Source organism: Notolabrus celidotus, chromosome 11 (assembly GCF_009762535.1).
Source record: "Notolabrus celidotus isolate fNotCel1 chromosome 11, fNotCel1.pri, whole genome shotgun sequence".
In the NCBI taxonomy this organism is placed as follows: domain Eukaryota; kingdom Metazoa; phylum Chordata; class Actinopteri; order Labriformes; family Labridae; genus Notolabrus; species Notolabrus celidotus.
The window spans coordinates 30,464,392-30,489,288 of NC_048282.1; the positions used below are offsets into that span (position 1 = coordinate 30,464,392).

Sequence of the window (24,897 nt, forward strand, 5' to 3'; positions counted from 1 at the left end):
GAGACAGATGTAACATATTACTCAGGAAAATAAATAAATAAATCTATCCTAAGTGGAGCTCTCTCTCTCTGAAAACAAAAAGATGAAGCTGTAAATGACACTGTGACATGTTAAAGCTGAAGAAGGGAAAGTAAACAACTCATTTCAGTCAGAGTAAAAGAGGATGACGCCCCCCTGTGGTAGAAAAAGAACCCAACAACACTTAAAGAAGCAATCTCAAACAATAAGGTCCAGATGATTTATTAAAATCTCACTGTGTTATATCAGGCATATTACATAAACATCATCCAGATACACTGAAATGATATGACTGTTAAAGCATTTAAATAAGAACTACATACATTTAGTCTAAACCAATAGTTTCAAATCTGACAGATCTGTAATTCATAAATTAGAAGTGAACATTTCTCAGCTTTCAACGCAAAACATGTACAGCATTTTCAGCCCCCCTCCCCTCGCACGCATGCATACACACACACACATACACACATGTACAAGCATACAGGACACACATACGCACACAGGAACAGCAGATTAGACACGCTGCATTAGATCAACATGCAGCCCGTTTTGGCAATGATTGTCCTAATACTGTTCCCAAAAACACTTTCAAGTATCTTGTGAAATGTACGAAAAAAGGTAAAATTGCTCTAGCCACAATGTAAGTATGATATTAATTAATTAATCAATTAATTAATCCTTCATTTCTTGTCTCCAAACTGAAAGGAACAAATATATTTTCCTTAAAAGCCACAACAAAACAAAAATACTACATGGTTTATGTCCAAAGTGCATGCCTACACAACGCTCTTTAAGTCCTCTACTTAAGCAATAACCATAGAGAAGAGATTGTAAAGGCACATTAAGCTGAATATTCTTCTTTAAGCATGATATACACTTTACTGTAACCCATTAAGAGTTCCTACAGAGCAACATTTCCACTAACTGAAGCATTGAGACAGAGGCAGCGAGGAGTGTCGAGTACCGATAAGAACACAGAGTTAATTTGGTCATTTTTTTTGCCACGATGCAGAACACATCTAATCATACAGAGCTAGGCTTCGGTTACATGTTAACACACATGCAGGAAAGTGTCAGTCCTCTATGTACAGTTAATCAGAGTGCATGTGGCGGCTTCTGAGTGCTTGGCTTTATTTGAAAAATCCAGATGATTTGGCCTGAGGAGCCATCAGCATGCAGGCTTGGTTCTTGTGTGTGATGTGAATCTGAAAACATATAAATAAAGATGTCCAGTAAATTACAACACGCTTAAACAAGTTTCAAAGTTTAAGAGGAACATGTGCTTTTATATGTGAAGCATAGTCTGCCCTAAAGCTGTATGACATATCATTTACTTCATCTGTTCAGCAAAAGGAAATAAAGAGGTATTAAGATATTTGCTGAGTCACTTCAGTCACGTTTTACTAGCCAAAGAACAAACATTTGCTGATTTGAGGCCTTGTCGATGTGAGGATTTTAAAATGTACTATCTTTCTGCAAAGAATTGAAGGGTGAAGGTTTTTTTCCCAAGAGACGTAACAAACAATTTAGAGCTGTCACTTGGGGCTATTAAAATGTTTTAGTTGTTTGCCTTTGTACGGTCTATAGGATCAATTGATTAAACTCAAACTCAACTGTATTTATATATTTCATTAATACAAGCATACAGCCCAAAGTACTTCACAAAAGAACAGAGATAGAAAACATCAGAAATGGGTAAAAAAAATAAAACAAGAAAGAAGTAAACTAAATAAAAAAAAGTAAGGGTAGAAAGCAAAATAAAAAATCAGTCAAAGTTAAAAAGATCAGATAAATACAAGAATTAAATAGATAACTAAATAAATAAGATGAATAAATGTTGTTTAAAATGATTAAAATAATGTGCAGATTAACAGCTAATAAAAATAATGATTAGTATCCCTGGTCTGTCGTAAAGAGAAGATTGTGTCTGCGTGTTATTTACCGTGCAGGGAGGCTGCATCCACGGCTCTCCATCTATCTGCATCGGTAATGCTTTCTTGGTCCTAAGGGTAAAGACGAAGAGCGGGATCAACATCAGAAAACAAAACATCAACTCCAATGAGTCATTAAAATACCAAAGGAGAAGCCAGTAATTGTTGTGTTAAGTAACAATGAAGTATTATCCTCAGTAGGTCATCAAAGCCAGCATGAGGCCATTGTCAAGACTGAAGGCTCAAAGCCTGACATGTCTGAACTTGTCTGTGTCTCACCTGATGGTAATCTGTGATGTTTTGGCCAGCCTCACGGCGCTCTTCAGGCCTGTGTAGATCTGACCCATCTCCATCGCTCCTTCAAGGCCGACCACCTCTAATCGGCGATCACTGAGATCTGACAAAAAAAGAGACCATCCCCATCACATGATCACATGACTAAAGTGGATTCATTAGGAGCGCATGTTGGCCTGGTGGTTTAATTGCAGGCCCTGTGAACAGGCTGTAGTCGTTCTTGCAGTGGGCGCTGGTTCAACTCCCTGTCACGGCACTTTGCTGCATATCTCCCCTTACTGTACATTTTCTGTCTCTCTTTTGCTGACCTAACTAATAAAGATAAAAAATGACCAAAAATATACCTTTAAAAAAAGAATGTGCATTTTTTAGATGGGTCATACAGTGATTTGTTAGTGTGAATGGAAAACATATTATTGTGGTGAAAAAAACAAGATTTTAGTCTCCAAAATTAGAAGAGAACAAACAAGAGATGTTGAAATAAGCAGCTCATTCTGCTTGAAATAAGAGGACCTGACACTGTGAGAGATGCTAACTCAGGTGTAATTTCTAGACTTTAAATGAGAATTTTTTTACTGCATCAAAGAAAACTGTGGTGTTTGGACTGAGATATATATATATTTGTTGCACACTAACTGGATATTTGTTAGCCTTTGCTGTACTGTAACAGTTGTATTTGCCTGAAGGGTATCATTGTTACAAAAGTTTTTTTAAAGGTTGACCAAGTCAACCTTAAAAATTAAAATTGAAGGTGTGATTGTTTTACCAGGTTAAATAAATAATGTAAGTTTATAGAATTTGTTTGTTTACATAAAACAAAATAAAACAGACTCAAACTAAATATTTAACTGTACCAGCTCAACTCAATACAACAGCAGACTCAAGGTTTTTGGTGAACATTCCCTTCCCTCAGGCCGTATCCCTCATGAACAATCAAACTGTAAAATGTGATACATCACATACTGTACATGTGCAATCCTTGATTTCCAGTGCAATACCTCATAACCATGTGCAATATTGTAATTTATTCTATGACATATTTTATCATTATATTCATCCACTAAAATTTGCACTTCTGGCAGATGTCTTAAAAGTACTTCTACACCTTTCTTTGTATAGATAGTATTTTTATTTAGAACTTTAAAGGTTAGTTTTTAGGTTTATACATTTATTGTCCTTACTGTCTTGTTGTTAAGTGTTCCATTCACTTGTGTGTGCTCGCTCACTTGGCAATAAAGATTTCTTGATTCTTGATTCTTGAACATAACGGAGCAGGTAAGAGACACACTCACTTCCCTCAGGTGTTGTCAGACACCAAACTCTTATTTTAAATGAGTTTTAATGTGAATGAATAAATGAAAGTTATTGTTGCTGTGAGTCTGCTGGATGTAGAAATAGGCTTCACTTTAATTCACTAACTTGAAATGAGAGTATGGTTGTATTCCCAGCTTGTCTCTGCTGCCCTCTGGTGGTCAGAACATACATCACCAAACTACACCACTTCACTACAGATTCTTTGAATTTATTAAGACATTTTAAATAATATCCTTCTTAGAGCTGCATTATCTATTCTTTCGATCACTTGGAGTCAGCAGACAGAGCTTGTTAAGTTACACAGGCAGCCGTTTTTCACCCAGCAGCAGACACTGGGAGGAGGTGATGTTTGTGTCCAACTGACAAATGTTAGTACAATGTTCATGTTACTTTTTCTCTGTTTCAGTCTGTCAGACGCTTACTGCTGGGGAGGTCCTGGTTTTATTGGACAGCTGGTTTATCAGGACCTCTGTCTGCTGCTGCTAGACACAGGGTCGAGAGGGGTCAAGTTTGTAGACTGTAAAGACCAAAACAACAGGACTGAGAGGAACTGCAGATTAGAGCTGTCACGATAGCAGAATTTTAAACTTCTATACTGTTAAGTGCAGCTCTCTCTCTCTCCCTGTCTCTCTCTCTCTCTCTCTGGTCTCCCTCATCCCTCTGCTTGCTGCACACCTAAGTGCGTAGGTAGGAGGAAGTGATATAGAAGGACAGGTAGACATTTTCTCGCTGCGCAGAACGATTTTGTTGAGGAGCTTTTGTCCTCCTTTAACCTTCTATTTCATCCTCAGGTTTAAAATCCCTCGGCATGTGTGGGATCCGTTTTGTTATTGTAGTGTATTGTCTTAGCTTGGGCTGGAGACCATCAGTAGTCTGGTTATCTGTATCTTATTTTCTCAAGGTACTCCTTGCTCTTTTTTTAGAGGGAGTTTCTGCTGGGAGCGATGGTACATGCGTGGCTGGCCCATCTTCTGTTCATCTTGGCTGAGGTCTCCAGTCTCCTTTGTTTCTGTTTCATATTGAACTCCTGGGCAACCAAACCTGTTTTCTTGTGTGTGTGTGTTTTGATTTTCACTCTGACATACTGTTAATAGTCATGAAAGGAAGGAAGATTTCCCTAAAAATAATTAAAAATAAATATTAGACCCATGATGACTAAATATTTCCTCTGAATAAATGAGAATAATCCAGAGGAAGTGAGTGGCCGTGTCTGGATTTTCTTCCTCTTCTGTGTGTGTCTTTATGTTTTTTAGAGTGTAGTCACTGTGAAACAATCAGAGAATTATGTCTTATTTGGTAAAAGGTAAATGGACTTGTTGTTGTATAGCGCTGTTCTGATCTTTCTGACCACTCAAGGCACTTTTACACTACTCTAAACATTCACCCATTCACACAACATTCACTCACTGATGACAGAGGCTGCTGTAAAGTAAGGCACCATCAGTTTAGCTAATCTCATTCATACAGATTCACACTTCGCAGCAGGAGCAATTTGGGGTTCAGTGTCTTCCCCAATTGATAGACCCACTCTATCCACCAAAGAATGTACTTTTATCGGAAGCTCAGGGGTTTTAATGTCGACATAACTTTTATGAAGATGCTTTATGTTTTATTCAATGGTGTCCTGGTATGGGTCACCAGTCTTAAAAATAAAAATAGACTGCAGTTCTATTGTGAAGATGTGCAGCAGGGTTGCGGGCACACCCCTGCCTGACATGTCAAGCCTTCACCGAGCCAGGACCATCAGCAAGTAGGGATGCACCGATCCAATCCTGGTATCGGATATCGGCTACATCGGACTCAAAAAGCTAAATTGGATATCGATGACAAGGGGCCGATATATAGTGCCAATCCATATGGCAGATTTATTCATCTCAGTTCTATGCTTTTCTGTGTTTACAACAGCCATGTGCGTCTCCTATGTCATCAGCGCCGGCCGGTCTGTGTATTTTTGCCCAGTGGAGCATGATGGAGGATAACTATAGAGGCTCTGCAGTTTAGCTGCATGCTTCTTTTGCTAACAACTCTGCTGGAAGCGCTAATGTTCTGACGGATGTCAGTTGCGCTGAAAAATATAATGGGAGCCCAAAGGAGGAAGTTTACCTGAGCTGTAGCCTACTGCAAAGAAGCAAGAAACCTTCTATTAATGGATTCAAAGTGTGAAAAAACAGATACAGGTTATTGGATTAAATTGTTCCGGATCTTTGAAACTAAGGGATTCCAGCCTCTGGTTTAGCACTTGGAACCCAGGTACAGTTCACCATCAAGTCAGAAAAGCCTGAAGTTACCAAAACATGATTCTATCCTCACATTAAGGAATAGAGATTATTAAATCAATACCAGGATCGGATCGGCTAGTATCGTTATCGGCAGATACCAAAGCCCAGGTATTGATATCCGTATTGGGACCTAAAAAGTTGGATTGGTGCATCCCTATCAGCAAGGCCTGGTCCATCGTGGCTGACCCGTGTCATCCTCTTTTTCGTGAATTTCGCCGGCTTCCCTCAGGCTGCAGATTCACGAAGCCAAAAAGCAGGACCAATAAGAAAAAAGGAACTCCTTTGTCCCGGTAGCAGCTAGCCTGCTTTAACGATGCCACATAGCTGTTGTTTCTATGTTGTTACTGTTGTTACTGTTTTGATGTTGGTGTGACTTGTTGTACTGTTTTGTTTAAGTCACCACTGACTGAAAGACAAATTGCCACTCGGAGATAATAAAGAAACCTTGAACCTTGAACCTTGAACCCGCTGAGCCACAGTGCCCTTCCTTGTTCTCTTAACCATCTCCTTTTCTCTCCTTACTTTATCCCAACATCCACCAACCACCACTGTGCCTCCTTTCTCCTTTGCTCCCTCCAGCTTTGGGTTGAAATTTGATTGTAGATCTGTTTGTTTCATAATCTTGGTGCTTTTTTGATGCTATCTAACGTAAAAACAACAGATTCTATCGGTGCTTTTGAAAAGTACTGCAGCATTTAACATTCTGACAACCTCCCAGCAGAGTTTGGTGTTCCTACACGTGACCCTGTCAGACTTTGTTAACCTCACATGCTCTCTGCTCCTCCTCCATCACTAAAGATAAAATACCTTGTGAGGTCACTTTGAGGATTTCTGGGTCGATGATGACTTCAGGCTCATCCTGATTCGTCACTCCCTTCGTGTCCCCTTTTTTGGTCTCACCCCATAGGTTGGAGCCGCCATGCATGCTGGGAATGTTTAGGACAGCAACTCCCTCTAGAGACAGGCCGCTGAGATCCAGAGGAGTCCCACAGCACTGAAGAAATAACAGCAGAACACATTAGAGAGAGTCTGCAGGCTGCATCAGTGGGGACAGTTCAGTCTCTTCACACGTAGTAACAGTATTTGATCAAAGGGAAAACTCAAAATGCAAGCTTGCAGTCGTGGTAACAGAAAAGTCGAGTTCTCACCTCAATCGTCAGACTCTCGTTCAGTTTCTTGCAGGAAGCAGAGATGGTTTCTGAAGTGGCAAATTCGAAATACCACAGCTTGTTCTTCATCCTGCAGTCATGCAAAAGAGTGGGTTTTTTTTTTCTGTTTTAAGTGATATTTCATTTTCGCAGAGCATTATCTGCTTTTAGCACACCCAGCTCTTTACAAGGGAGGAGTCAGGCCACAGTGCTCGCAGCCACAGCCACCTGCTGTTGCCACCTGCATCCCTTTTTTCAGTTTTGTAAAAAAAAATGTTACTGCGAGCAGGAAAATGAAAGTAAAAAACCGAGGTCAACAAATTCAAACAACGTGCCCCAGTGCTGCTTTTGAATTCTAACGCAGTGCTGTTTGTTTTTATGAGAGGTCTCTGTTTGTTTGTCTGATCCTAAGGAAGTGTCCTTCAGAATAAATATGCTCCAGTTAAAAGCGTACCTGCTGTTGAATTTCTGAGGATGTTTCTCCCTCATGGTATGAAACCGGTGAGCAATGGAGGCATCCTGTCAACAAAACATAACACAGAGATTACAAACTACACTCTCAACTTAACTCGACTCTCTTTCTGTCGTGTTTTATCTGTTTGAGAAACTCACAACTCCAATGGAGAAGTAGTTGTTGATGATTTCATATGGCACTGGGTCGCCCTTCTCCTGACTCTCATCCGTGATGACCTGCACACTCCAGCGGTCCATCAGCACCTGAGAGCTCCCCTCGATGTCTTTAAGAATACGACTCAAATCCTCCCCGTCGTATCCTTCAAATACGGCAGAAACACACAACACTGTTCATGGTCTGATGCACACAAACTGAATAAAATAGAATATTTGGAGAACTTCTCTTTTATGAAGCAGATTCACAGAACACAAACGGTTTCATTATTTTCACAATAAGGAAATTCTTCAGCTTTCATACACTTCTCACCTCCTCCCCATCGCAGACATCGTGCAAGGTCATTTCCTGTGCCAAGAGGAAGCACAGCGACAGGTGGCCGCACCAGCAGATTGGCTTTGTCTGATTCCAAGAAAAAAAGAGAAATGCGTCATAGTGGTTTTTGGAAGCTGACGTGTGTCTTCTGCACTGCTTCATCCAACTATCTCACCTATTGCGTCAAGAATCCAGCCAACTGTGCCGTCTCCCCCGCACACCAAGATCCTGTAATCCTGCAGATTTCTGAAGAAACTCAGTCTGAGAGAAAAAAAAAAAAAAGATGAGGACTATAAAAGCTGAGCACGATGCAGGGATTGAAGAAGTTCTCTATATTTAGGTCTGTGTGTTTTGAAATAAAGTCTGCTTCCTTTTTATGCTGACTGTAATCTGTCAGTACTCACCCTGGTCCTGGTCCACCGTTTGAGAGGTTATAAACCTGCCGTGGATTCAGTAAATACTGGAATTTATGCAGGACTCTGAAATGCATAAAACCCGGCTGAACATTGAGCATGTAGGAGACTTTAATTCTTCTTAAATCATTCTGTTTGGACTTACCTCTCTCCCTGCTTGCCTCCACTTTTAGGGTTGACAAACACGAGGAGAGGATGAGTGTTTGGCACCGGGCTGATCTGTAAAATGATGGACAAATGTTACAGCTGTGACACCAGATGAAACAACGTACGCTGGCATTGATGAAAGCCTTTGTTGGGGAGATTAATACCTGAAGCACTTGCCCATCGGGAGTAGTATTGAGCTCGCTGTCTTCAGTCGAGCTTGAGCAGCCATTCTTTACATTGTTTGGTCTTTCCTTCAGGGATCAAAACAAAGGCCCAGAGTGAATCACGGAGAGAAATCTAATAGCTTTTCTTGCCCTTGAGGACAAACACAAATGTAGTCGTCAAAATGCAACACAGGCGAGAATGTTTGACCAAAAACAAAAAAAAACATCCCGCGGCTGATGTTATGTTCTGCTCTGTGTTGGCGTAACAGGCGGTGTTTGTACTGTACAGGTGCTGGAGGATCATTCTGTACCTTGATGACGGGATATATCGCCCATGGAGGCAGGATATGGTCTCTGTGCAGCCCACAGGTACACTCTGTGGGCTCTTGTTCGGCACATTCATCATGACGCTGTTAAACAAAAACAGTGACACATATTACATAAAAGATGAACAGCTATGACCTTTAATAACACCCAAATCTGTCTATTTTTTTTTATCTCTGCTTCAATTACAGCTCAGACGGGAAAGTTAGAAAAATGAGGAAGGAGAAAAAAGGCCTCACAGACTCAGACTCACTGGAGCGAACATGACTGATAACTACAGCAAACATTCTCTCTTCTTTTCTGGGAAAACATTACACTGTGTATTCTGAAAGATGAAGATGCTTCCTCACCATCGTGTGGCACCACACACAGCGTTTGCCCGTTAAGCCTTGGTAGCTTTTGATCTTCTTCTGACACTTATCACACCTGGAGTCACAGTTCCCACTCACCCAGTCGTGCGCCGGAACCTGAGATGTGTGATGAATGTTTCAGCGTTCACTTAAGGGCACTCAGACATGGGATGATATCTAATTTAGATCGTGAGAGTCAATATTAATGCTGTCATGGAGACAGCAGCATACCCCTGTTTCTTTCTTGGACTTTACATACGTCTTGGTGCAAGGGGCCGGGTTCCTGTTAGCGCAGCGCCCGTGGACTGTGTATTTACAGCCTGCACAACAAGACACACAACCCAGCTGTTATATGATGTAAACAGAGAAACATAAATCTTCTGATGCTCTGTGTTGTCTCTACAGACTCAGTGACAAACGTCAGCACAGTGTCGCCCTCTTCTGGAGAACTTAGGACACTCACATGTGCAGCACAGTCCCTGCTTCCTCAGACCCAGCAGCATGCTCTGACACACGTTGCAGTAAACAGGCTTGTTGAAATGCTTCATCCTCCAGAGGTGCTGTCCATCCTTCTGGGTCATCTGGTGTGCGAGAGAGAGGAAGTGAAGAACATCAGTGTTTGAAGAAGCTTACAGTTTTAATCTTTCAAACGGCTCAACCTTTTCATTAACACATTGGGGATGGAGCCTGTATTTCACAGTTATTTTTGCACCCACTCATGACTAATGGTGCCTTAATGAGATTGCTGATTATGCAGTCCATAGTGGCTCTGCATATCGTGACACACACTGTAGAACCATGGCTATTCAAATCAACGATGACTTTAATCTGAATTTCTCAACACAAGATTATATGGTTGCTTCCAATCTGGTTGGTTTTTTTTTCACAGAGACCAGCGCTCTTATCCAGATTACACACCATATTTTTCCCAACATGACGGTTCAGCTTATCACTTACTGCATTCAGCATAGCGGGGAAGCAGACACACAGCGAGTGTGAGGGGGCTGAATTCATGCACCCCAGGCTTCAAATGATCATTGGTGGCTAGGAATAGCCTGAGGGGAAGTCCCTGGCATTGTTGAGGAAGGCCAAACCCAGCGACAGAGACCAGTTTGTAGTATTAGATCAACACAGTAATCAGGCAGACACAGAGACGATCACTAAGTGGCTTTTATATTCATTAAACAACACCCACAACATTAAAGTGATCTGTCCCTGGTCTAACATATACACTAAATATCAGACTGATTCATCCCTGTATTCAGATGTAACGCAAAGGCCTTATGTTTGCTATATGATGCGAGCTCTCTGTGAAATGTGGGCACAGACTGTGCAGAGTAAATGGAAAACACTAAAGCACTCTGATGGTGCAGAGCTTGCATGAGAGGAGATGACATTACCACACCCTGTGTCAAACACTGAGTCGGCAAAAAAGCCTTCATAGACGGGGAGGAGGCGGAGGACAGAGTACAGGCATGCAAGGCCAGAGTTTCACAAGAGCAGTAAAAGTGGTTTTATATCACCTTGTGAGACACCTGCTGTAAAAATGATATACATCCGGGATAGGCGTCTGGAGCCAACTCTTAATGAAAAGAGAAACATCCCGCTTCTCACGTACCTTCAGACCCAGCAGGACCAGCAGAGGGACATTGTTCATGCCTCCCTCTACCCACTCGTCTAGAGACACGGTGCCACTGCTGTCAGCATCGATCGCTGTCATCATGTCCTTCAGAACCTAGAGAAACCACATCTGATCGTTATTTTACAATCCACACATTTCTATTATTCATAAGTGTCCACGTGATTTTCTAAACTGGGGCCCTGCATGGTCATCTGCTAACCTCTAAAGGTGCAGCCAAGCTTATCATCTTGTCCACACTAGCAGATAAGTAACAAGTACCGCCATATACTATATCTAATGATGCTAAAGATATCATTTGCAAACAAAGGCTTGTTCTGTGAGCACATCTTTAATGCTGTCACGGCTGAGAGGACAGTGTGTGCAGGCTTTAATGTGTCTGTGGGACATACTCATTTGAGAAGAGAGCTCCCTGGGACTTACCGGCCTCAGCTCTGACACATCCCATCCGAGGTACTCTGCAGCATGCATCATCTGAGCAATAATCCTGTCCACTTCCTGTTGCAAAATGTAAGAAAAAGCCTGTAGCAGATTCAGTAATTCTACAAGTGAAAGCTGTAAGATTTTCTCAGAAACTTACAGAGCTGTCGAGGACTCCGTTGCCATCTCTGTCATACAGCTTGAAAGCGACTAAAGAAGAGAGGGGGGATTTAGAAGGGGATGGATCAAGTCAACACTCAAATTATTCTCGGCATAATAGAATCAAAGGACTCACACTCCAACTTGTCCCTGGGCTGGCCATCCTCCAACAGGGAGAAGTAACATGACACATCCTTCAGAAAGACCTCCTCTACAGGGGAGAGAGAGCTGGCTGTGAATATTCTGGTTATCATATCCACACAAGCAGTACCTCACAGGCATGTAGTGATAAATGAATTTATGCCAAGCAGGCCATGGCATAAATTGATAAGGGCCCTGCTGCGAAAGTAGCGTGGAGGCAGTGAGTTGTGTAAATACATGGTGTGTAATCTCACTGGCACTGTCTTCCTGGGTGGGTTCAGAGTTTTGGAAGGAGCGGAAGAGTCGCTGGCAGAGATCCACAGGGAAGTCCTCCACTTCTAAATATGTCTTCAGAAACAGACGAAAGCCTTCTTCATCGATACACTGGAATAGAAAGAAGAGCATGAGGTATTTTGACTGTTTGCACTCTGAGTGTTGTGCAAACTCAATTCTGCATTTTTAAATTTAACCTCTCACATTTGAGGGAGATTACAATCACATTGTTGCCACCGTGAGAATATTACATTTCTTGCATGTGCGGCTTTTCTCAGAACAACACATTGATTAGAGCTTGGGAGGCTCACGAGTGTATTGAGTGTGGGGGGGGGTTGAAAGACTTTTGAAATCCCAAGAGCTTTCTCAGAAACATTTAATCCATCATTTATAGGTAAAAATATCGTCACAGTTGCATGCTTTCACATGATAAAAAAGCAACACCAAAAAAAACAATCTCCTAATTCAAGATTTCAGTCCATCTGCTGTGTATCTCACATGATAATATGCTAGAGGGGCTAACAAGCAAAAATCCCTTGATAATGGTGAACCACAAACCCATTTATTGTTGACATTATTCCATGTCTCCAGCTGATACCCTGCAGAGCTGCCCCAGTAATAAATAATGTGACGACAAAGCGGCAAGATCACGAAGGAAGAGGAGTAAAATATGCAAAGAGAGTGAGACTGAGAAAAGTGCGTCATTATCCCCCCATTTACAAATACTTTCACTGATGTGTGTGTGTGTGTTTAACCAGCCTTTAACTAGTACTTTATATGAATATCTTCTTCAGCTCCCATTAAAACACAATTTCCATCTAATTACCTGAACAAAATTTATGCGAACAATTTAACCGTGAGTAATTACTGCGTTTGCCTCTTGCACAAATTAGTTGGCGTTGTCGTCCGCTGACGTACAGTATTGGAAAGATGTCTTTTCAATCACATTTGAGCTTACACTGCATGAGGGCAGCCAGCACACTGTTCTGCAAAGGCCTTGCTGCGTGGGCAAAACCAAGGAGTTCATTTACAATTGATACCTCGCTTGAACGCACTGAAGATATTTCATGTGGACAGCCTAGTTGATGATCGATGGGTTTCAATCTCATTAATCGGTGTGGGGCAATTAATATCGCCCATTATGCATAAATCAAATTCTCATTTCTCACTAACATGCTCTGCTGAGGGTTGTAATTCAGCCCAGTTATGCATCTTAAAGCTGTAAGACGGTATAAGAGGGTTTTGGAGGAGAGGATGGTGATGTGATGGTGAACAGCAGGACAGCGTGTCCCCCTCACCTCTCCGTGTCTGTGCCGGGCCAGACTGCCATCTGCATCAAATTCCCTCAGCACATCTTTCACCTTCAAGCTGCAGTCTGGAAGGAAAGACACACAGGTCACACAGGGATACAAGTGTACTGTACTTCATGAAGCTCTCAGAATATTCAGGTTTAACTCAACAGACTGACTGACTGCTCATCACATGTGTGTGAAAATGAATAAAAGAGATGTGTATGCTTAACTGAAACAAAAAAAAAAAAAGATTGTGGCAGACTGCTACCTTCTCTAGATATGAGATTCATCATCATCATGAGTGTGTGTATGTGGGTGGAAGTGGAAGTAAAGGAGGGGTGTAAAGCGCTGAGAAAGCTGCCTGCCCGCCCGCCTCCCTGTCTGTACTCACATTCAATGTACTGCTGGAGCTGGATGAAGTCGACAGGGCTCAGTTCCTTCACCTCTGGGTTTGTGGGGGTGGACATGGTGCCTGCTTCTGCACTAACTGCCTGCCTGTGCACAGGCGAGAGAAACGGTGAGATGTAGATGGAGAGAAAAGAGAAGGTGGGTGCTCAGTAGCTGGCTTTCTTTGTAAAACATAAAAGCATGGCTGCGAGCAAAAAGATAACATCACCCAACTCCTGCTTTAAAAAAAATCCATGAATGTTGACAGGGTGGATTAGACTCAACATACAGCATTTTTGAGTGAAGCAGAAGAACACAAACTGTTTTAAAGTGAAACACCACAGAAGTTTACTGTGGTCTTTACTCATAGACCCAAAGTCTGTCTCTGACGTGTGTGGAGATAAAATGTTTCCCCTGTATGATGCTCTGAAATGCAGCTACACCACCCGACAGAGACACAAAGTCAGGAGTAAATAAAGCATTCATTTGACATTTTGTATAAATGATCAGCTGGCTAGCCGCCCAAACTGGGCCATATGTCTAGTAGAAATTATGTCAGGCTAAAGGCACCCATGGCACTTCAACTCTTGGGATTCTCAGCACCCAGAAACTCTTTCCATAAGCTCAGTGGCCCATATCTGATTTACAAAATACCAGTTATGGCGCCTGAAAGTGTCTGTGTTAGTTCAAGAGAAAAGAGTGCAGTGAGGTGTTTAAAAAAATCTGTCTGAGAACAAACCAAACTGGCTCATCAAGGGACCTTCCCTCTAAACAAAAGGAAGGGACTTACATGCCACACAAATCTGAAAGTGAGCATGAAATTCGAATCTGACACAGAGGAGGAGGTTGTGATTGCAATCAAAGATGGGCCCTGGCATGTTGTTAAAATCAGAAGCATGAAGTGGACGTACATTTAGTGGATCTGTCAGGAATATTCCACGGCAGCAAACACGCTGTTAAAACATAACGGAAGGAGACTGCCTAATGATGGGGAGAACAAACAAACACAAATGTATGGAGCATTAATCATTGAAGGAAGAAGTGAAACTAGTTAATGGAGGGAGAGAAAGTGGCCATCCGGACATCCTGCTTGATGTTGTTTGTTTTGCAGAAGCATGGCCATAAAATGCTGCAAAGAGATTCATCGGGATCAGTCAAAACAGAAGTTATAGAATGACTCATGTGGTGAAGAATAAATATGTAAGGGAATCATTTGAGCAGAAAAAAAGGGAACTGTGCATGCAGGTTTATCGAAAGAGCACCAAGAAACATGCTGTTCTGACTACTGAGGCTTCCCCGGCTTGGTAAAGATGACTAATGCGGTAAATAAAGTCCATTAAGTCATACTTAGAGACAAAATGCTGATTTGATTAGATTTTTTTAAGTAATGCTTTTGGGCGTTTTTGCCTTTATTGATAGGACAGCTGTAGATGGACAGGAAATATGGGGACTGGAGTGGGGGAGGACATGCAGCAAATGGTTGCAGCAGGGAGTCAAACTGGCAACCTCTGCAACAAGGCCCATCGCCTCGTTATGTGGGGCGCTTATACCGCTAGGCCACCAGCACCCCCCAAAATGCTGATTTATAAGCAGTAAATACAACCACGCTCTATTTAACAGCTTTTTGTTGCTTCAGTCTCACTCAGCCTGTAATGACCTGGAGTTCATGTTAGCCAGCGGTGGATAATTTGAGATCATTGCTATTTAACTGACATTAATGAGTCAATCTGCAGTCTTTATGGTTATTCTTCTCTTGTAACTGGAGCTGTAAGCAAATATAATACTCTTAAGAACTGTGTTTATATGTATTGTCATACCGTATCTATTCTATAATTCTCAACAGCTGTGAATCGATTTTATTTCATATTTATGAGTAAAGATGATATATTATTAAACCCCTTCATTGCTATATGCATCTGTTATAGTTTTTTATTTGCCATTCTATCTTATTCATCACAAGTTACACATTCTTGCCCTCATTGTATATAATCTAATCCATTATAATATTTGATGGTCCATGCTGCAGATTCCAGATGTCAAAAGGACGTTCATCTTCAGATTGATCAGAGTCGTGTATCTGATCCATCACAGCAAACTCTATTAGGGGTTCCAACAAACTACATTACCATTATGGGGGCAGACTGGCAAAATCAATCTGCACTTCACCTGCATTACCGTGCAACCTTAATGGACTTTGAAAACAATAAAGTCAGTCTTTTCCCTCTGTTGATAGATCCTCAAAAGTGTTTGTGACGGTAAAACAGGAGAGGATATCATGAGACTATAATGGACTATAATGGATCTTTAAGAGCAGCCTGTTCCAGAGAGGAACAAAAATATTTAGAACCACTTTAGTTCATTACCTGCCTAATAATGTGATAGTTACTGAGAGTTTTACGAAATGAAATAATTTGTGATAAAAGAGGATAAATAAGCTCAACTAAGAGAAACAGATCTATGCCTGTGAATCCATCATATCTGTTATCAAGGCTATTCTCTCATCAGCTACACAGAGGCAGAGCGAATAAAAGACTGTGTGGTAGTTTTAAACCCCGGCTGATGAAAAGGACTCCACTGTAAATGTGTTGTTCACACTCGGGTCTGCAGGTGTTATCACACATTAAAGTGCAGCCAGTGCAGGTATCAGTGACAGCTGCCTGCTCGGAACAAAAGAATCAGAGTACTTATAGGACAAAGAGTGTACTGAGAAAAAGAAGTAAAATAATCTGAAATAGCACCCACTCATCACATGTGATCTGGATGCATTTGGGCTCTAAAAGGTTCACACTGTCCTCCCTTAATACCCTCGAAAGGTCAGCAGCTTTGCCTAGCATCTCTGTTTATGTAGCCGATCAGGTGGGCCAGCACTGTATCAACAGAAAAGTGACACATGAAGGACTATAACACCGCCATCTGCTACTGATCACCTGACCTAATTATTCTAAAAATATGCCCCTGAAAATAGCCACCAAACACACCTCTTATTTTAGATTTCTCCAAGGTGTTGGCTTTCCTTTACTTGGGAGCTTGATGTCGTGAGCAGCGTCAGTGACTATTCTGTCTCCTCATCAACTGAGCATCATCATCATTATTGTCTGGTTCAACAGCATCTCAAGCCTATCTGAGTAATCTGATTCCTCACTTCCTGATTAGATAATGATTTGCATGCATGATGCAGAGCGGGAATTAGGAGAAGTAAGAACATGGAGCATCCACTTCACTTAGTAGCAGAAGAGATAAATGGTGGACAAATACAAAGCTGTCATGTCCACTTTAAGATGTGGAGTCAAGAGGAAGGAAGAAACAAAGGCATCATCTAAATGAGCGAACGGGAGCAGGTATTAATATTTCAGGAGGTTTGAGAAATGTCTCTTAATCCTAAAACAGTCAAGGTGACACCGCTGAATGGTAGATGCTTTATGAGGGAACTGTTTATGTTGCTTTATAGAAACATTTATGCGGTGGGGAGGCTGTTATGTAGACATGAGAAAAGATTTCAAAGTTAGCAGGAGTCACGTAGCAATCATTCAGCGTGGTTCAGTGTGATCACACTACTTACTGACAGTTTGAGGTACAATTCATGTTTGAACAAAATGTTGCTCCATAAAATCACTGCTTGAATAAACAGTGGAGAACATCCACCGAGTCAAAAAACACAGGAGCTGCAGACTCGTGGGCTTCAGTAGTTCTTCAAATAGCAGTAAAAAATTAAAAACAATTTAAATGTTAAAGTGGTTCTACAAGCAGCAACAGCTTGTGAAAGCAACATCTACTCCCCCGTAAACCTCTGAAAAACCGTCTGCTCAGAGCCTGGCACCCGCCTTTACTTTTGACCACTCAGCTGAAAAAAACAACCAAAGCTACTGCTTTATAAAAATCCACACAGTGAAATAATTAGAGAATCAGAGTGGACAGCTCAGTGGGCATTTCCCTTAACACAGGCTGTGCTTTTAATTATGTCTCCCTGTCACAATGTCAACAACCGCACAGCACTCTCTTTACAAGAATCATTCAAGGTACACTTGGGGATGACCTTTTTCCATGCAGGCTAATGTTTGTGCAAGCTGTCATAACACCCACGCCTCGTGTCAAGGAAATCTGCTGTTTTGCAACACTTGCAGGGTGCGAGTCTTCGACTCCGTCACTCTGTGGTTGGAAAACACTGCGTCGGATCCTTGAACAACAGTCTGCATCTAAGTTTAGTCTTTGTGTTCTTTCTGAAACTACAACAGTTCTCTTCACTGATGTGTGAGCAGACTGTACCAGGTCAAGAGAAGGGGGAGGACATGCTTGGTTGCTATGGAAAGAGTTTCCCTCCATCAGCTGCTCTCTCCGTCAGAGTGCTGCCACGGGTGACTAACAGGTAGGAGGAGGCACAGGCAGAAAGACAGGCAGCCAGCCAAGAGACGGGGGAGCCCAGTCCATTGCTGTGAGTCTTCCCCCTGCAGCTCCACCTCCTCCCACACCACCAGCCTGATTTGGCCTTCAAAACCTGAGGCAGAGCTGGAAATTGCATTCTACATGCAGATGCTACAATGACTCATTGCACAAACAGGGGAATACTCCCCAACTATAAATGGATTGTTTGTTCAACGGGTCACTTCGCCGGCTAAGCTAGAGGGTAAAACCAGAGGTAATATTTGTCTTAGTGAGGGAACTATCTGAGAAAACATTCCTTACATTTTTGTATCCCTGCAGTGACTGTCTGTAACCACTGCTTCCCCTCTTTGTCTAATGCTCACTGTAGTTCAGGATGGTACTTACAGCTGCACTGTGTACAAGCATGTAATGCCTTAGAGGAAAAGAAATGACTGATACACATTTTTTTAATCAAAACAGCTGTAATGAACTTACAATTGGGTTTATTTTGGCTTCCCCTGTGAGTTAGTATATCTGATCTCATAATGACTTTCAAGCACGTACATTTGGTGGGGAAGTTAGACAACACCAGATTCCACCCACTTTCAATACTATTGTTTTCTCTTTTCAAACAAAGCTGTTACAATCCTGTCTCCAAAACACATGTGTAAAACGTTAATGAAACAGATTTTGATGGTTTGTAAATCATTGAAAGTCTATATTTGACTGAAAGTAGTGCAAAGACAACATAAAAATGTTGAAGTTGAAAAATGCTATTGTTTTAGGGAAAATATATGCTCATTTTGAATTTGATTCCAGCAACACGAAAAGTAGGGACAGGGACAAGTGTTTCATCCCCTCTTCTTTTAACAACACTCTGTAAACGTTTGGGAACCAAAGAGACCAGTTTCTGGAGATTTGAAAGTGAAGTGTTGTTCCATTCTTGCTTGTTAGAGGATTCCATCTTCTCAACAGTTTGGAGTCTCCTTTGTTGTACTTCTCATTTCATGATGCACCAAATGTTTTCAATGGCTGACATGTCAGGACTGGAGACCTGCCAACCTCTACTAGCTGGAGCCATGCTGTCCTAATATATGCTGAAGGGGGTTTGGGGCATTGTCTTAATGAAATATGCAAGGAATTCCCTGAAACCAAAAAATGGTCTGTGTAGCAGCATATGTTTCTTCAAAACCCGTGTTTATTGTTCAGCATTAATGGTGCCTTCCCAGGTGTGTGTATCTACCCATGCCAGGGGTACTTATGCATCCCCTTCCCATCATAGATGCTGGTTTTTGAACTGTGTGCTGATAAGAAGCCTAAAGATCTCCATCCTCTTAGAAGGGATGACATAACATCCATGATTTCCAAAAAGAATATCACATTTTGATTCATCAGACCACAGCACAGTTCTACTCTTCATTTCAGTCCATCATAAATAGTCTCAGAGAAGTCTGGGTCATGTTAGTATATGGTGTCCTCTTTACATGGTACAGTTTTAATCTGCATTTGTGGGTGGAGGAATGAATTATGTTCACAGACATTGGTTTTAAGAAGCGTTTTTGAGCCCATGCAGTGTTTTCCACTACAGAGCCATGTCTGTATGATGTGCAGTTCTGCCTGAGGGCCTGAAGATTGCAGCCATCAATATCAGCCTTGTCCCTTGTGTGAGAGTTCTCCACATTCTCTGAATCTTTTAATGACATTATGAACTGTAGATGACAAAGTTCTCATCTCTTTTATATTTTACGCTGAGGAACATTATTGAACATTGTTGACCTATATGTCACTCAGCCTTTCACAGAGGGTTGAATCTCTCTCCATTGTTACTTCTGAGACACTCAGCCTCTCTGAATATCCTTTTTATACTCCATCATGTTGCTGGCATCAAATTTGGTTAGTGTTTTTTTTCTAATAAAACAATACACATTTTCAGTGTCAATATTTGATATATGTCTTTGCACTTTGTTCAATTCAATGCAGGGTTTCAGTGATTAGCAAAACATTAAAATCTGTTTTTTTATCATCAGCTTTTTTGGGGGAATCTGGGTTGAATTAAATGATGAGTTATTTGTCATTTTTTGGCTCTTTCAGATTAAAAACTTCAATATGACAACATGAGACTATGTTCAAGATTCAGACTTGTGTATCCTTTACCTAACATTATATTGTTCTGTAGTAGTATATGTATATAGTGATACAGCTGTTAGCACTACCTAGGTGGCCAAATGTTATGTCTTTATTATAATTAGATGCATACCATACCAAAAAAGGAAGATTTATGATCTGTTTCCAATCACTGTCAATGTCAATTTTCTGCTGTTAACCTAATTTGTGATCACACGTATATGGACTGTATATTCTGAAGAACAGTCTACTCTTGCTTTCGTTTTGAAACAATACGCACTGTAAAAACTTTGCTGTGGAAATGTACACACAGGCTCTCTTGGTTTGCATGTAATATAAGCTTTGGCAGGTATCAGAACCAACAAAAGTACTATGGTTTACCTTTTCTAGGTCATATAAAGGCATTGTTTATCAATTAAGACTGTTTTATAACCAGTTTAAAACCCCCTCGTGTTTCAAAAATGTTATGCCTAGTACAGGCAATGAGGATTACTTTTTCAGACACTTTTTTTTCTGGAAAATGGAAAGAAGGCTGAGCATGCCGTTGAATATGGCTTTCCCTTGTCTACAACACTGTGGTAACACATCAGAAATTAGGTAGTATGCAAACTACAGCAGGCTCCAGTTATTAGAAACACAGGAGCATTTTGACTCACTAAGCACGCATTACAAATGAGGCAAAAACACCAAAGGGGGAAAAAAAAAACAACAAAAGACATTCACCACAGCATGAATCACTGATTTCTTGGAAAATGTAGGCGAGGCTTTTCTCTCTCACTTGCTTCAAAGAGAGGACTGCCCATCACTCAGAGTTCAGACTTGAATGTGACTTATATAATAGCTTTTTGTGGAGGCAGCCTTGTGGAACACCATGCTGCGTTCAGAAATGTTAAAAAAAAAAAACCTCAGACCTGCCCAGACTTGTGAGGGTGCATGCAGTCGTACAACTTTCACATGACTCTTATGGTTTCAGTACTTGCAATAGATCTAGAGGATCATCTGGTTCCCACGCAGATCTATTCACACAATAATGAAATGCACCCTTTTTTTTAAGTGGACTAAAATTGACATAGTCTCCATTTTCAAGTCAGGCATTCAGGAAACCAAATTCTTTGGAAGGAACTAAAATATATCTGATAAAATTTGTTGGGCTGATTTTTTTTCTTGACATGAATGCAGGACTCTGTGTAGGAGGGGATAGATGATGTTATAATTCACAGCTTTTGACACTGCACTGCGCCACTGCAAATTCAAATCATCTCTATGACATGACTTATGACAGGTAATTTATGGATGCCACCTTGATTCAGTGATGATATATAAGGAAGTGAAAGCAAAATGGAGGATAGATCAACTGTATTTAGAAAAGTGACTTAGTCTGTAAACAAAAGGCTTTCATCTCGTTCCTCTGTCCCATTTATCATCAGTTAGCATTTATCAACCACAGCACAGATCTCAAAATGGGCTCGTTCGTTTACAGCCTCCAGCCTCTGATGTAAACATTAACTATGGGCTGATTGGACTGACTACAGTATTGATCGCCGGGCCCTGAAAGCTCTCCTGCAGCTAGAAACAGATTAATACAGCAGAGACACCGAAGCTTTCAAATAACCTGCACATAATGAACAGACAGCTCTACCAGTAAAGTGTCACCCAGCAAATAAAGTGGCTCTGAAACTGCACAGTCAGGGGGAAACAGAAGAAAGAACAAACACCTGGTAAAGTACCAAGACTTTCCTGTATGCTTTGTTTTTCCTGTTCGCATGGGGGCTTTCATACACATTCAGCATTTGCAGTGAAATGACAGTGAAAGGGGAGCTGTGAATAAGAAACGATCACGCAGCAGTGACAGTGCCCACCAACGCCCACAGGCGACAATCATCTACTTCACAATGTGGAGGATTTTTTATTATTATTTCAAATAACAAAAAAACAAAGAGAATGATTCTGATTGTGGTTTCACTGTCTCTGCAGGTTTAGCACCATATCCTGCAACAAACACAATCACAGGTGGTGCTCACTCAGATAAGATTATGTTTAACAAGGAGGGTAATAACACTGTGAACCTGTTTGCTCAATGCACTACTGACTATGAAGTTGTGCCATATGCTCCATGTAGTGTGGAAACCTTTACATGAAAGTTGTTTTTTTCTCATCAGGCATGACATCTCTAATATTTCAGAAACCCTTGAAAGCACAGCAGTCCCTGTACATTGACAGATCAGATTAATTGCTCAATTCTCTAAATAGACTGAGAGAAGGGTTCCCCTGCTGGTAATTTAAGTAGCCTGACATTAACAATCATGTCACGCTGCAAAGGGGAACTGAAATGATGCATGTTTATGAGGTTTAAAAAGAAGGCAGAGAACTGTGCAGAGCAATGAAATCCATCTGTCTTGCTGACTGTGTGTATCTGAGTGAATTACTCATGCTCTACTCGACTATCAATGTATTAAAACCTTTACACAGAACTCAAATCCAGCAGTAGTCAAAGGATTCAAAAGGAATGCTATTTGGGTTTTGCTCTTTCTATAACAGCAGAGAATAAACAATTGATCCCAGTGACTGTGACTCATTTATACCGATCAGAGCTGAATATGAACTTCAATCTATCCGCCGAGTGAGGATCTCTTACTGTTTGTTTCTGAGTCTTTTACCTCTCCTTGTCGTCCCTCCGTTCTATGTCTTTTCTTCAACTCGTCGTGAAGCAGCTCCAGCTCCAGCTCCTGCCCCAAAATCCGGCTTCAGATGCAGAGCAAAGTGACCGCTATAACTTTAACACGGAGAAGGCAGATCGGGCGAGGTGGAAGCGGTGTTGACGAGTGCAGAGCAGAGACTGGGTGAGGATCCCTCCTGTCAAGCACCGCCTCAGCTGCTCTGCGCCCTCTCTGCTCACCAACACACACACACACACACTCACACACATGTATTGGGGCGGCGTGCACCCATCTGTGAAGCTGCACAGCAATGCTCATCACAAGTATGCAGCTGTAAACTGTCACACTGGAATTATCAACATGCTCCCTCAAATGCAGTGTAGAAAACTATTCTGGAGTGTTGAATAAAATAAAGCTTTAAGAACTATTACAGCCCCATTGTTATTCATGCAATATACATTAAAGCTCCAGTGAGGAGTTTTACTGATAATGACTATGTAGTTTGTTTGTTTTTTCTTTGTAAACATGTTTTGTTGATTTTCACATTTTACAGGGTATTCACCAAGCTGCAACTATGAAGCCCATGTGGAAGTGTTATAAACTACAGTTCATCAAGAATCCGCTTGAGGCTGGCTGCAGAAACACCAGAAACCACATACACACCAATTCAAAAAAGCCAATCTTTGCAGCAGAAATAAATATGTTTACAGCCTGGTTCAAAAAGCGGCTTGGGTCTATGGAGCTAATTTCTCTATCGGCACCAAGCGGCAACCTCCAGTCTAAAAATATGAGTCCAATGCGGTAGTGCTAAAAACTGCAGTTCATCGATGATCAGCTTGAGGCTGGCTCTGGAAGTACCGGAAACCACATACACACCAATTCAAAAAAGCCGATCTTTACAGCAGAAATAAAAATGTTTACAGCCTGGTACAAAAGACGAGTGTAGTCTGGATAGCTCTACTCGATCGGCACACACTATACGGGGGGGATTGACATTGAGATTACGAGTCTTCCAATAAGAGGCACAGCGGACTTGATTGACTGTAGCTGTTGGCTAGGAGGCTCAAAGCCCGCCTCTTTAAGTCACAATCGCTCGACAGCAGCAATATGGCTGCCGACGACGATTGGCCTCAAAACAGCGCTTCAGAAACAGATGGGTGACGTCACGGATACTACATCCATATTTTATACAGTCTATGATCGGCACACACTGTACATGGGGTGAATTTTTTTCTAACGCGACGGTTCAGAAGATATTAAGATTACGAGTTTTTGCCCAAATAAGGACATGACTGACTTGACTCCCGGACGAGAACACATAGCTGTTGGCTAGGAGGCTCAAACCCTGCCTCTTTACGTCACACTCTGCCTGGTTGAGTTCCGCATTTCCAATATGGCTGCCGCCGTCGATTGGCTTCAAAACAGCGCTCAGGAACAGATAGGTGACGTCACGGATACCAGGTCCATATATTATACAGTCTATGGTCTTCACAGAATGTATCAAAACATACAGAAAACACATAACCCCCCCAAAAAATATATATTTGAAGAATATTACAAACCTGAAACACATACAGAAAGCGTAAAAATTAATTTAAAAACAAATGAGAGTAACGCTTAGATTGTCAGAGTACATTTTCAGAAAATTCTAGACAAAACCCTACAATAAATAATATAAATAAAATAACATTTAAAAAAATTTATAATAATAATAATAATATAATAATGATACATAAAAAACTAAAATGTAGCAAAACAAATTCCTCACATCATAAATATATAAATATAGAATGTGTCATTCGCATCATTGCCTCACATTTCCAGCACTGCTTCAATGTCAACATTTTTTATTAAATTAAAAAATGTCCCCCAGATATCTCTAAACTCAAACCCTGTATAGTTATTTTTAATGTGTGTAAATGCTGCTGGGGCTAGGTGTCAAATAGAGTGATTAACACCACTGAGATAGCCTAGTTATTTACATTTACAAAGTGTCACAATGAGTGCTGCATCACACTGGTGACAGACAGCAGGATGTTATTTTGTTGTCAGAACACACCAACACTATTTACACATGTACAGGACAAAATAAACAAAGAGACAGCAGGTGCTGCTTTG

The 24,897-nt window shown here is 41.2% G+C and overlaps 1 protein-coding gene across 2 annotated transcripts; it reads right to left on the reverse strand.

Annotated features, from left to right (window-relative positions):
• Positions 1 to 224: 224 nt before the first annotated feature.
• Positions 225 to 23,176, reverse strand: dgkaa (diacylglycerol kinase, alpha a). Of its 2 annotated transcripts, none has more exons than XM_034696405.1 (24): positions 22,780 to 23,176; positions 13,644 to 13,743; positions 13,259 to 13,335; positions 11,942 to 12,071; positions 11,683 to 11,757; positions 11,548 to 11,597; positions 11,391 to 11,465; positions 10,947 to 11,063; positions 9,792 to 9,909; positions 9,560 to 9,648; positions 9,329 to 9,445; positions 8,966 to 9,064; positions 8,655 to 8,741; positions 8,489 to 8,562; positions 8,335 to 8,409; positions 8,106 to 8,191; positions 7,928 to 8,017; positions 7,600 to 7,760; positions 7,442 to 7,506; positions 6,988 to 7,078; positions 6,647 to 6,833; positions 2,232 to 2,349; positions 1,964 to 2,024; positions 225 to 1,226 (listed from the first exon to the last, which is right to left on the reverse strand). In XM_034696405.1, exons 2-24 carry the CDS (start codon positions 13,717 to 13,719, stop codon positions 1,152 to 1,154), a joined length of 2,193 nt encoding a protein of 730 aa, XP_034552296.1. In that variant the 5' UTR covers positions 13,720 to 13,743; positions 22,780 to 23,176; the 3' UTR covers positions 225 to 1,151. The 2 variants fall into 2 exon arrangements, with proteins under 2 accessions (XP_034552296.1, XP_034552295.1); XM_034696404.1 differs by having other exon boundaries at positions 13,644 to 13,747.
• Between the last annotated feature and the right edge of the window lie 1,721 nt (positions 23,177 to 24,897).

Coding starts and splice junctions, on each gene's coding strand:
- dgkaa (XM_034696405.1), bottom strand. CDS start 13,719: ATGTCCACCCCCACAAACCCAGAGGTGAAGGAACTGAGCCCTGTCGAC. Junction 12,072..13,258: donor CCCGGCACAGACACGGAGAG/GTGAGGGGGACA, acceptor TTTCTATTCCAG/TGTATCGATGAAGAAGGCTT. Junction 2,350..6,646: donor CCTCAAAGTGACCTCACAAG/GTATTTTATCTT, acceptor TTTTTTTGTCAG/ATCTCAGTGATCGCCGATTA.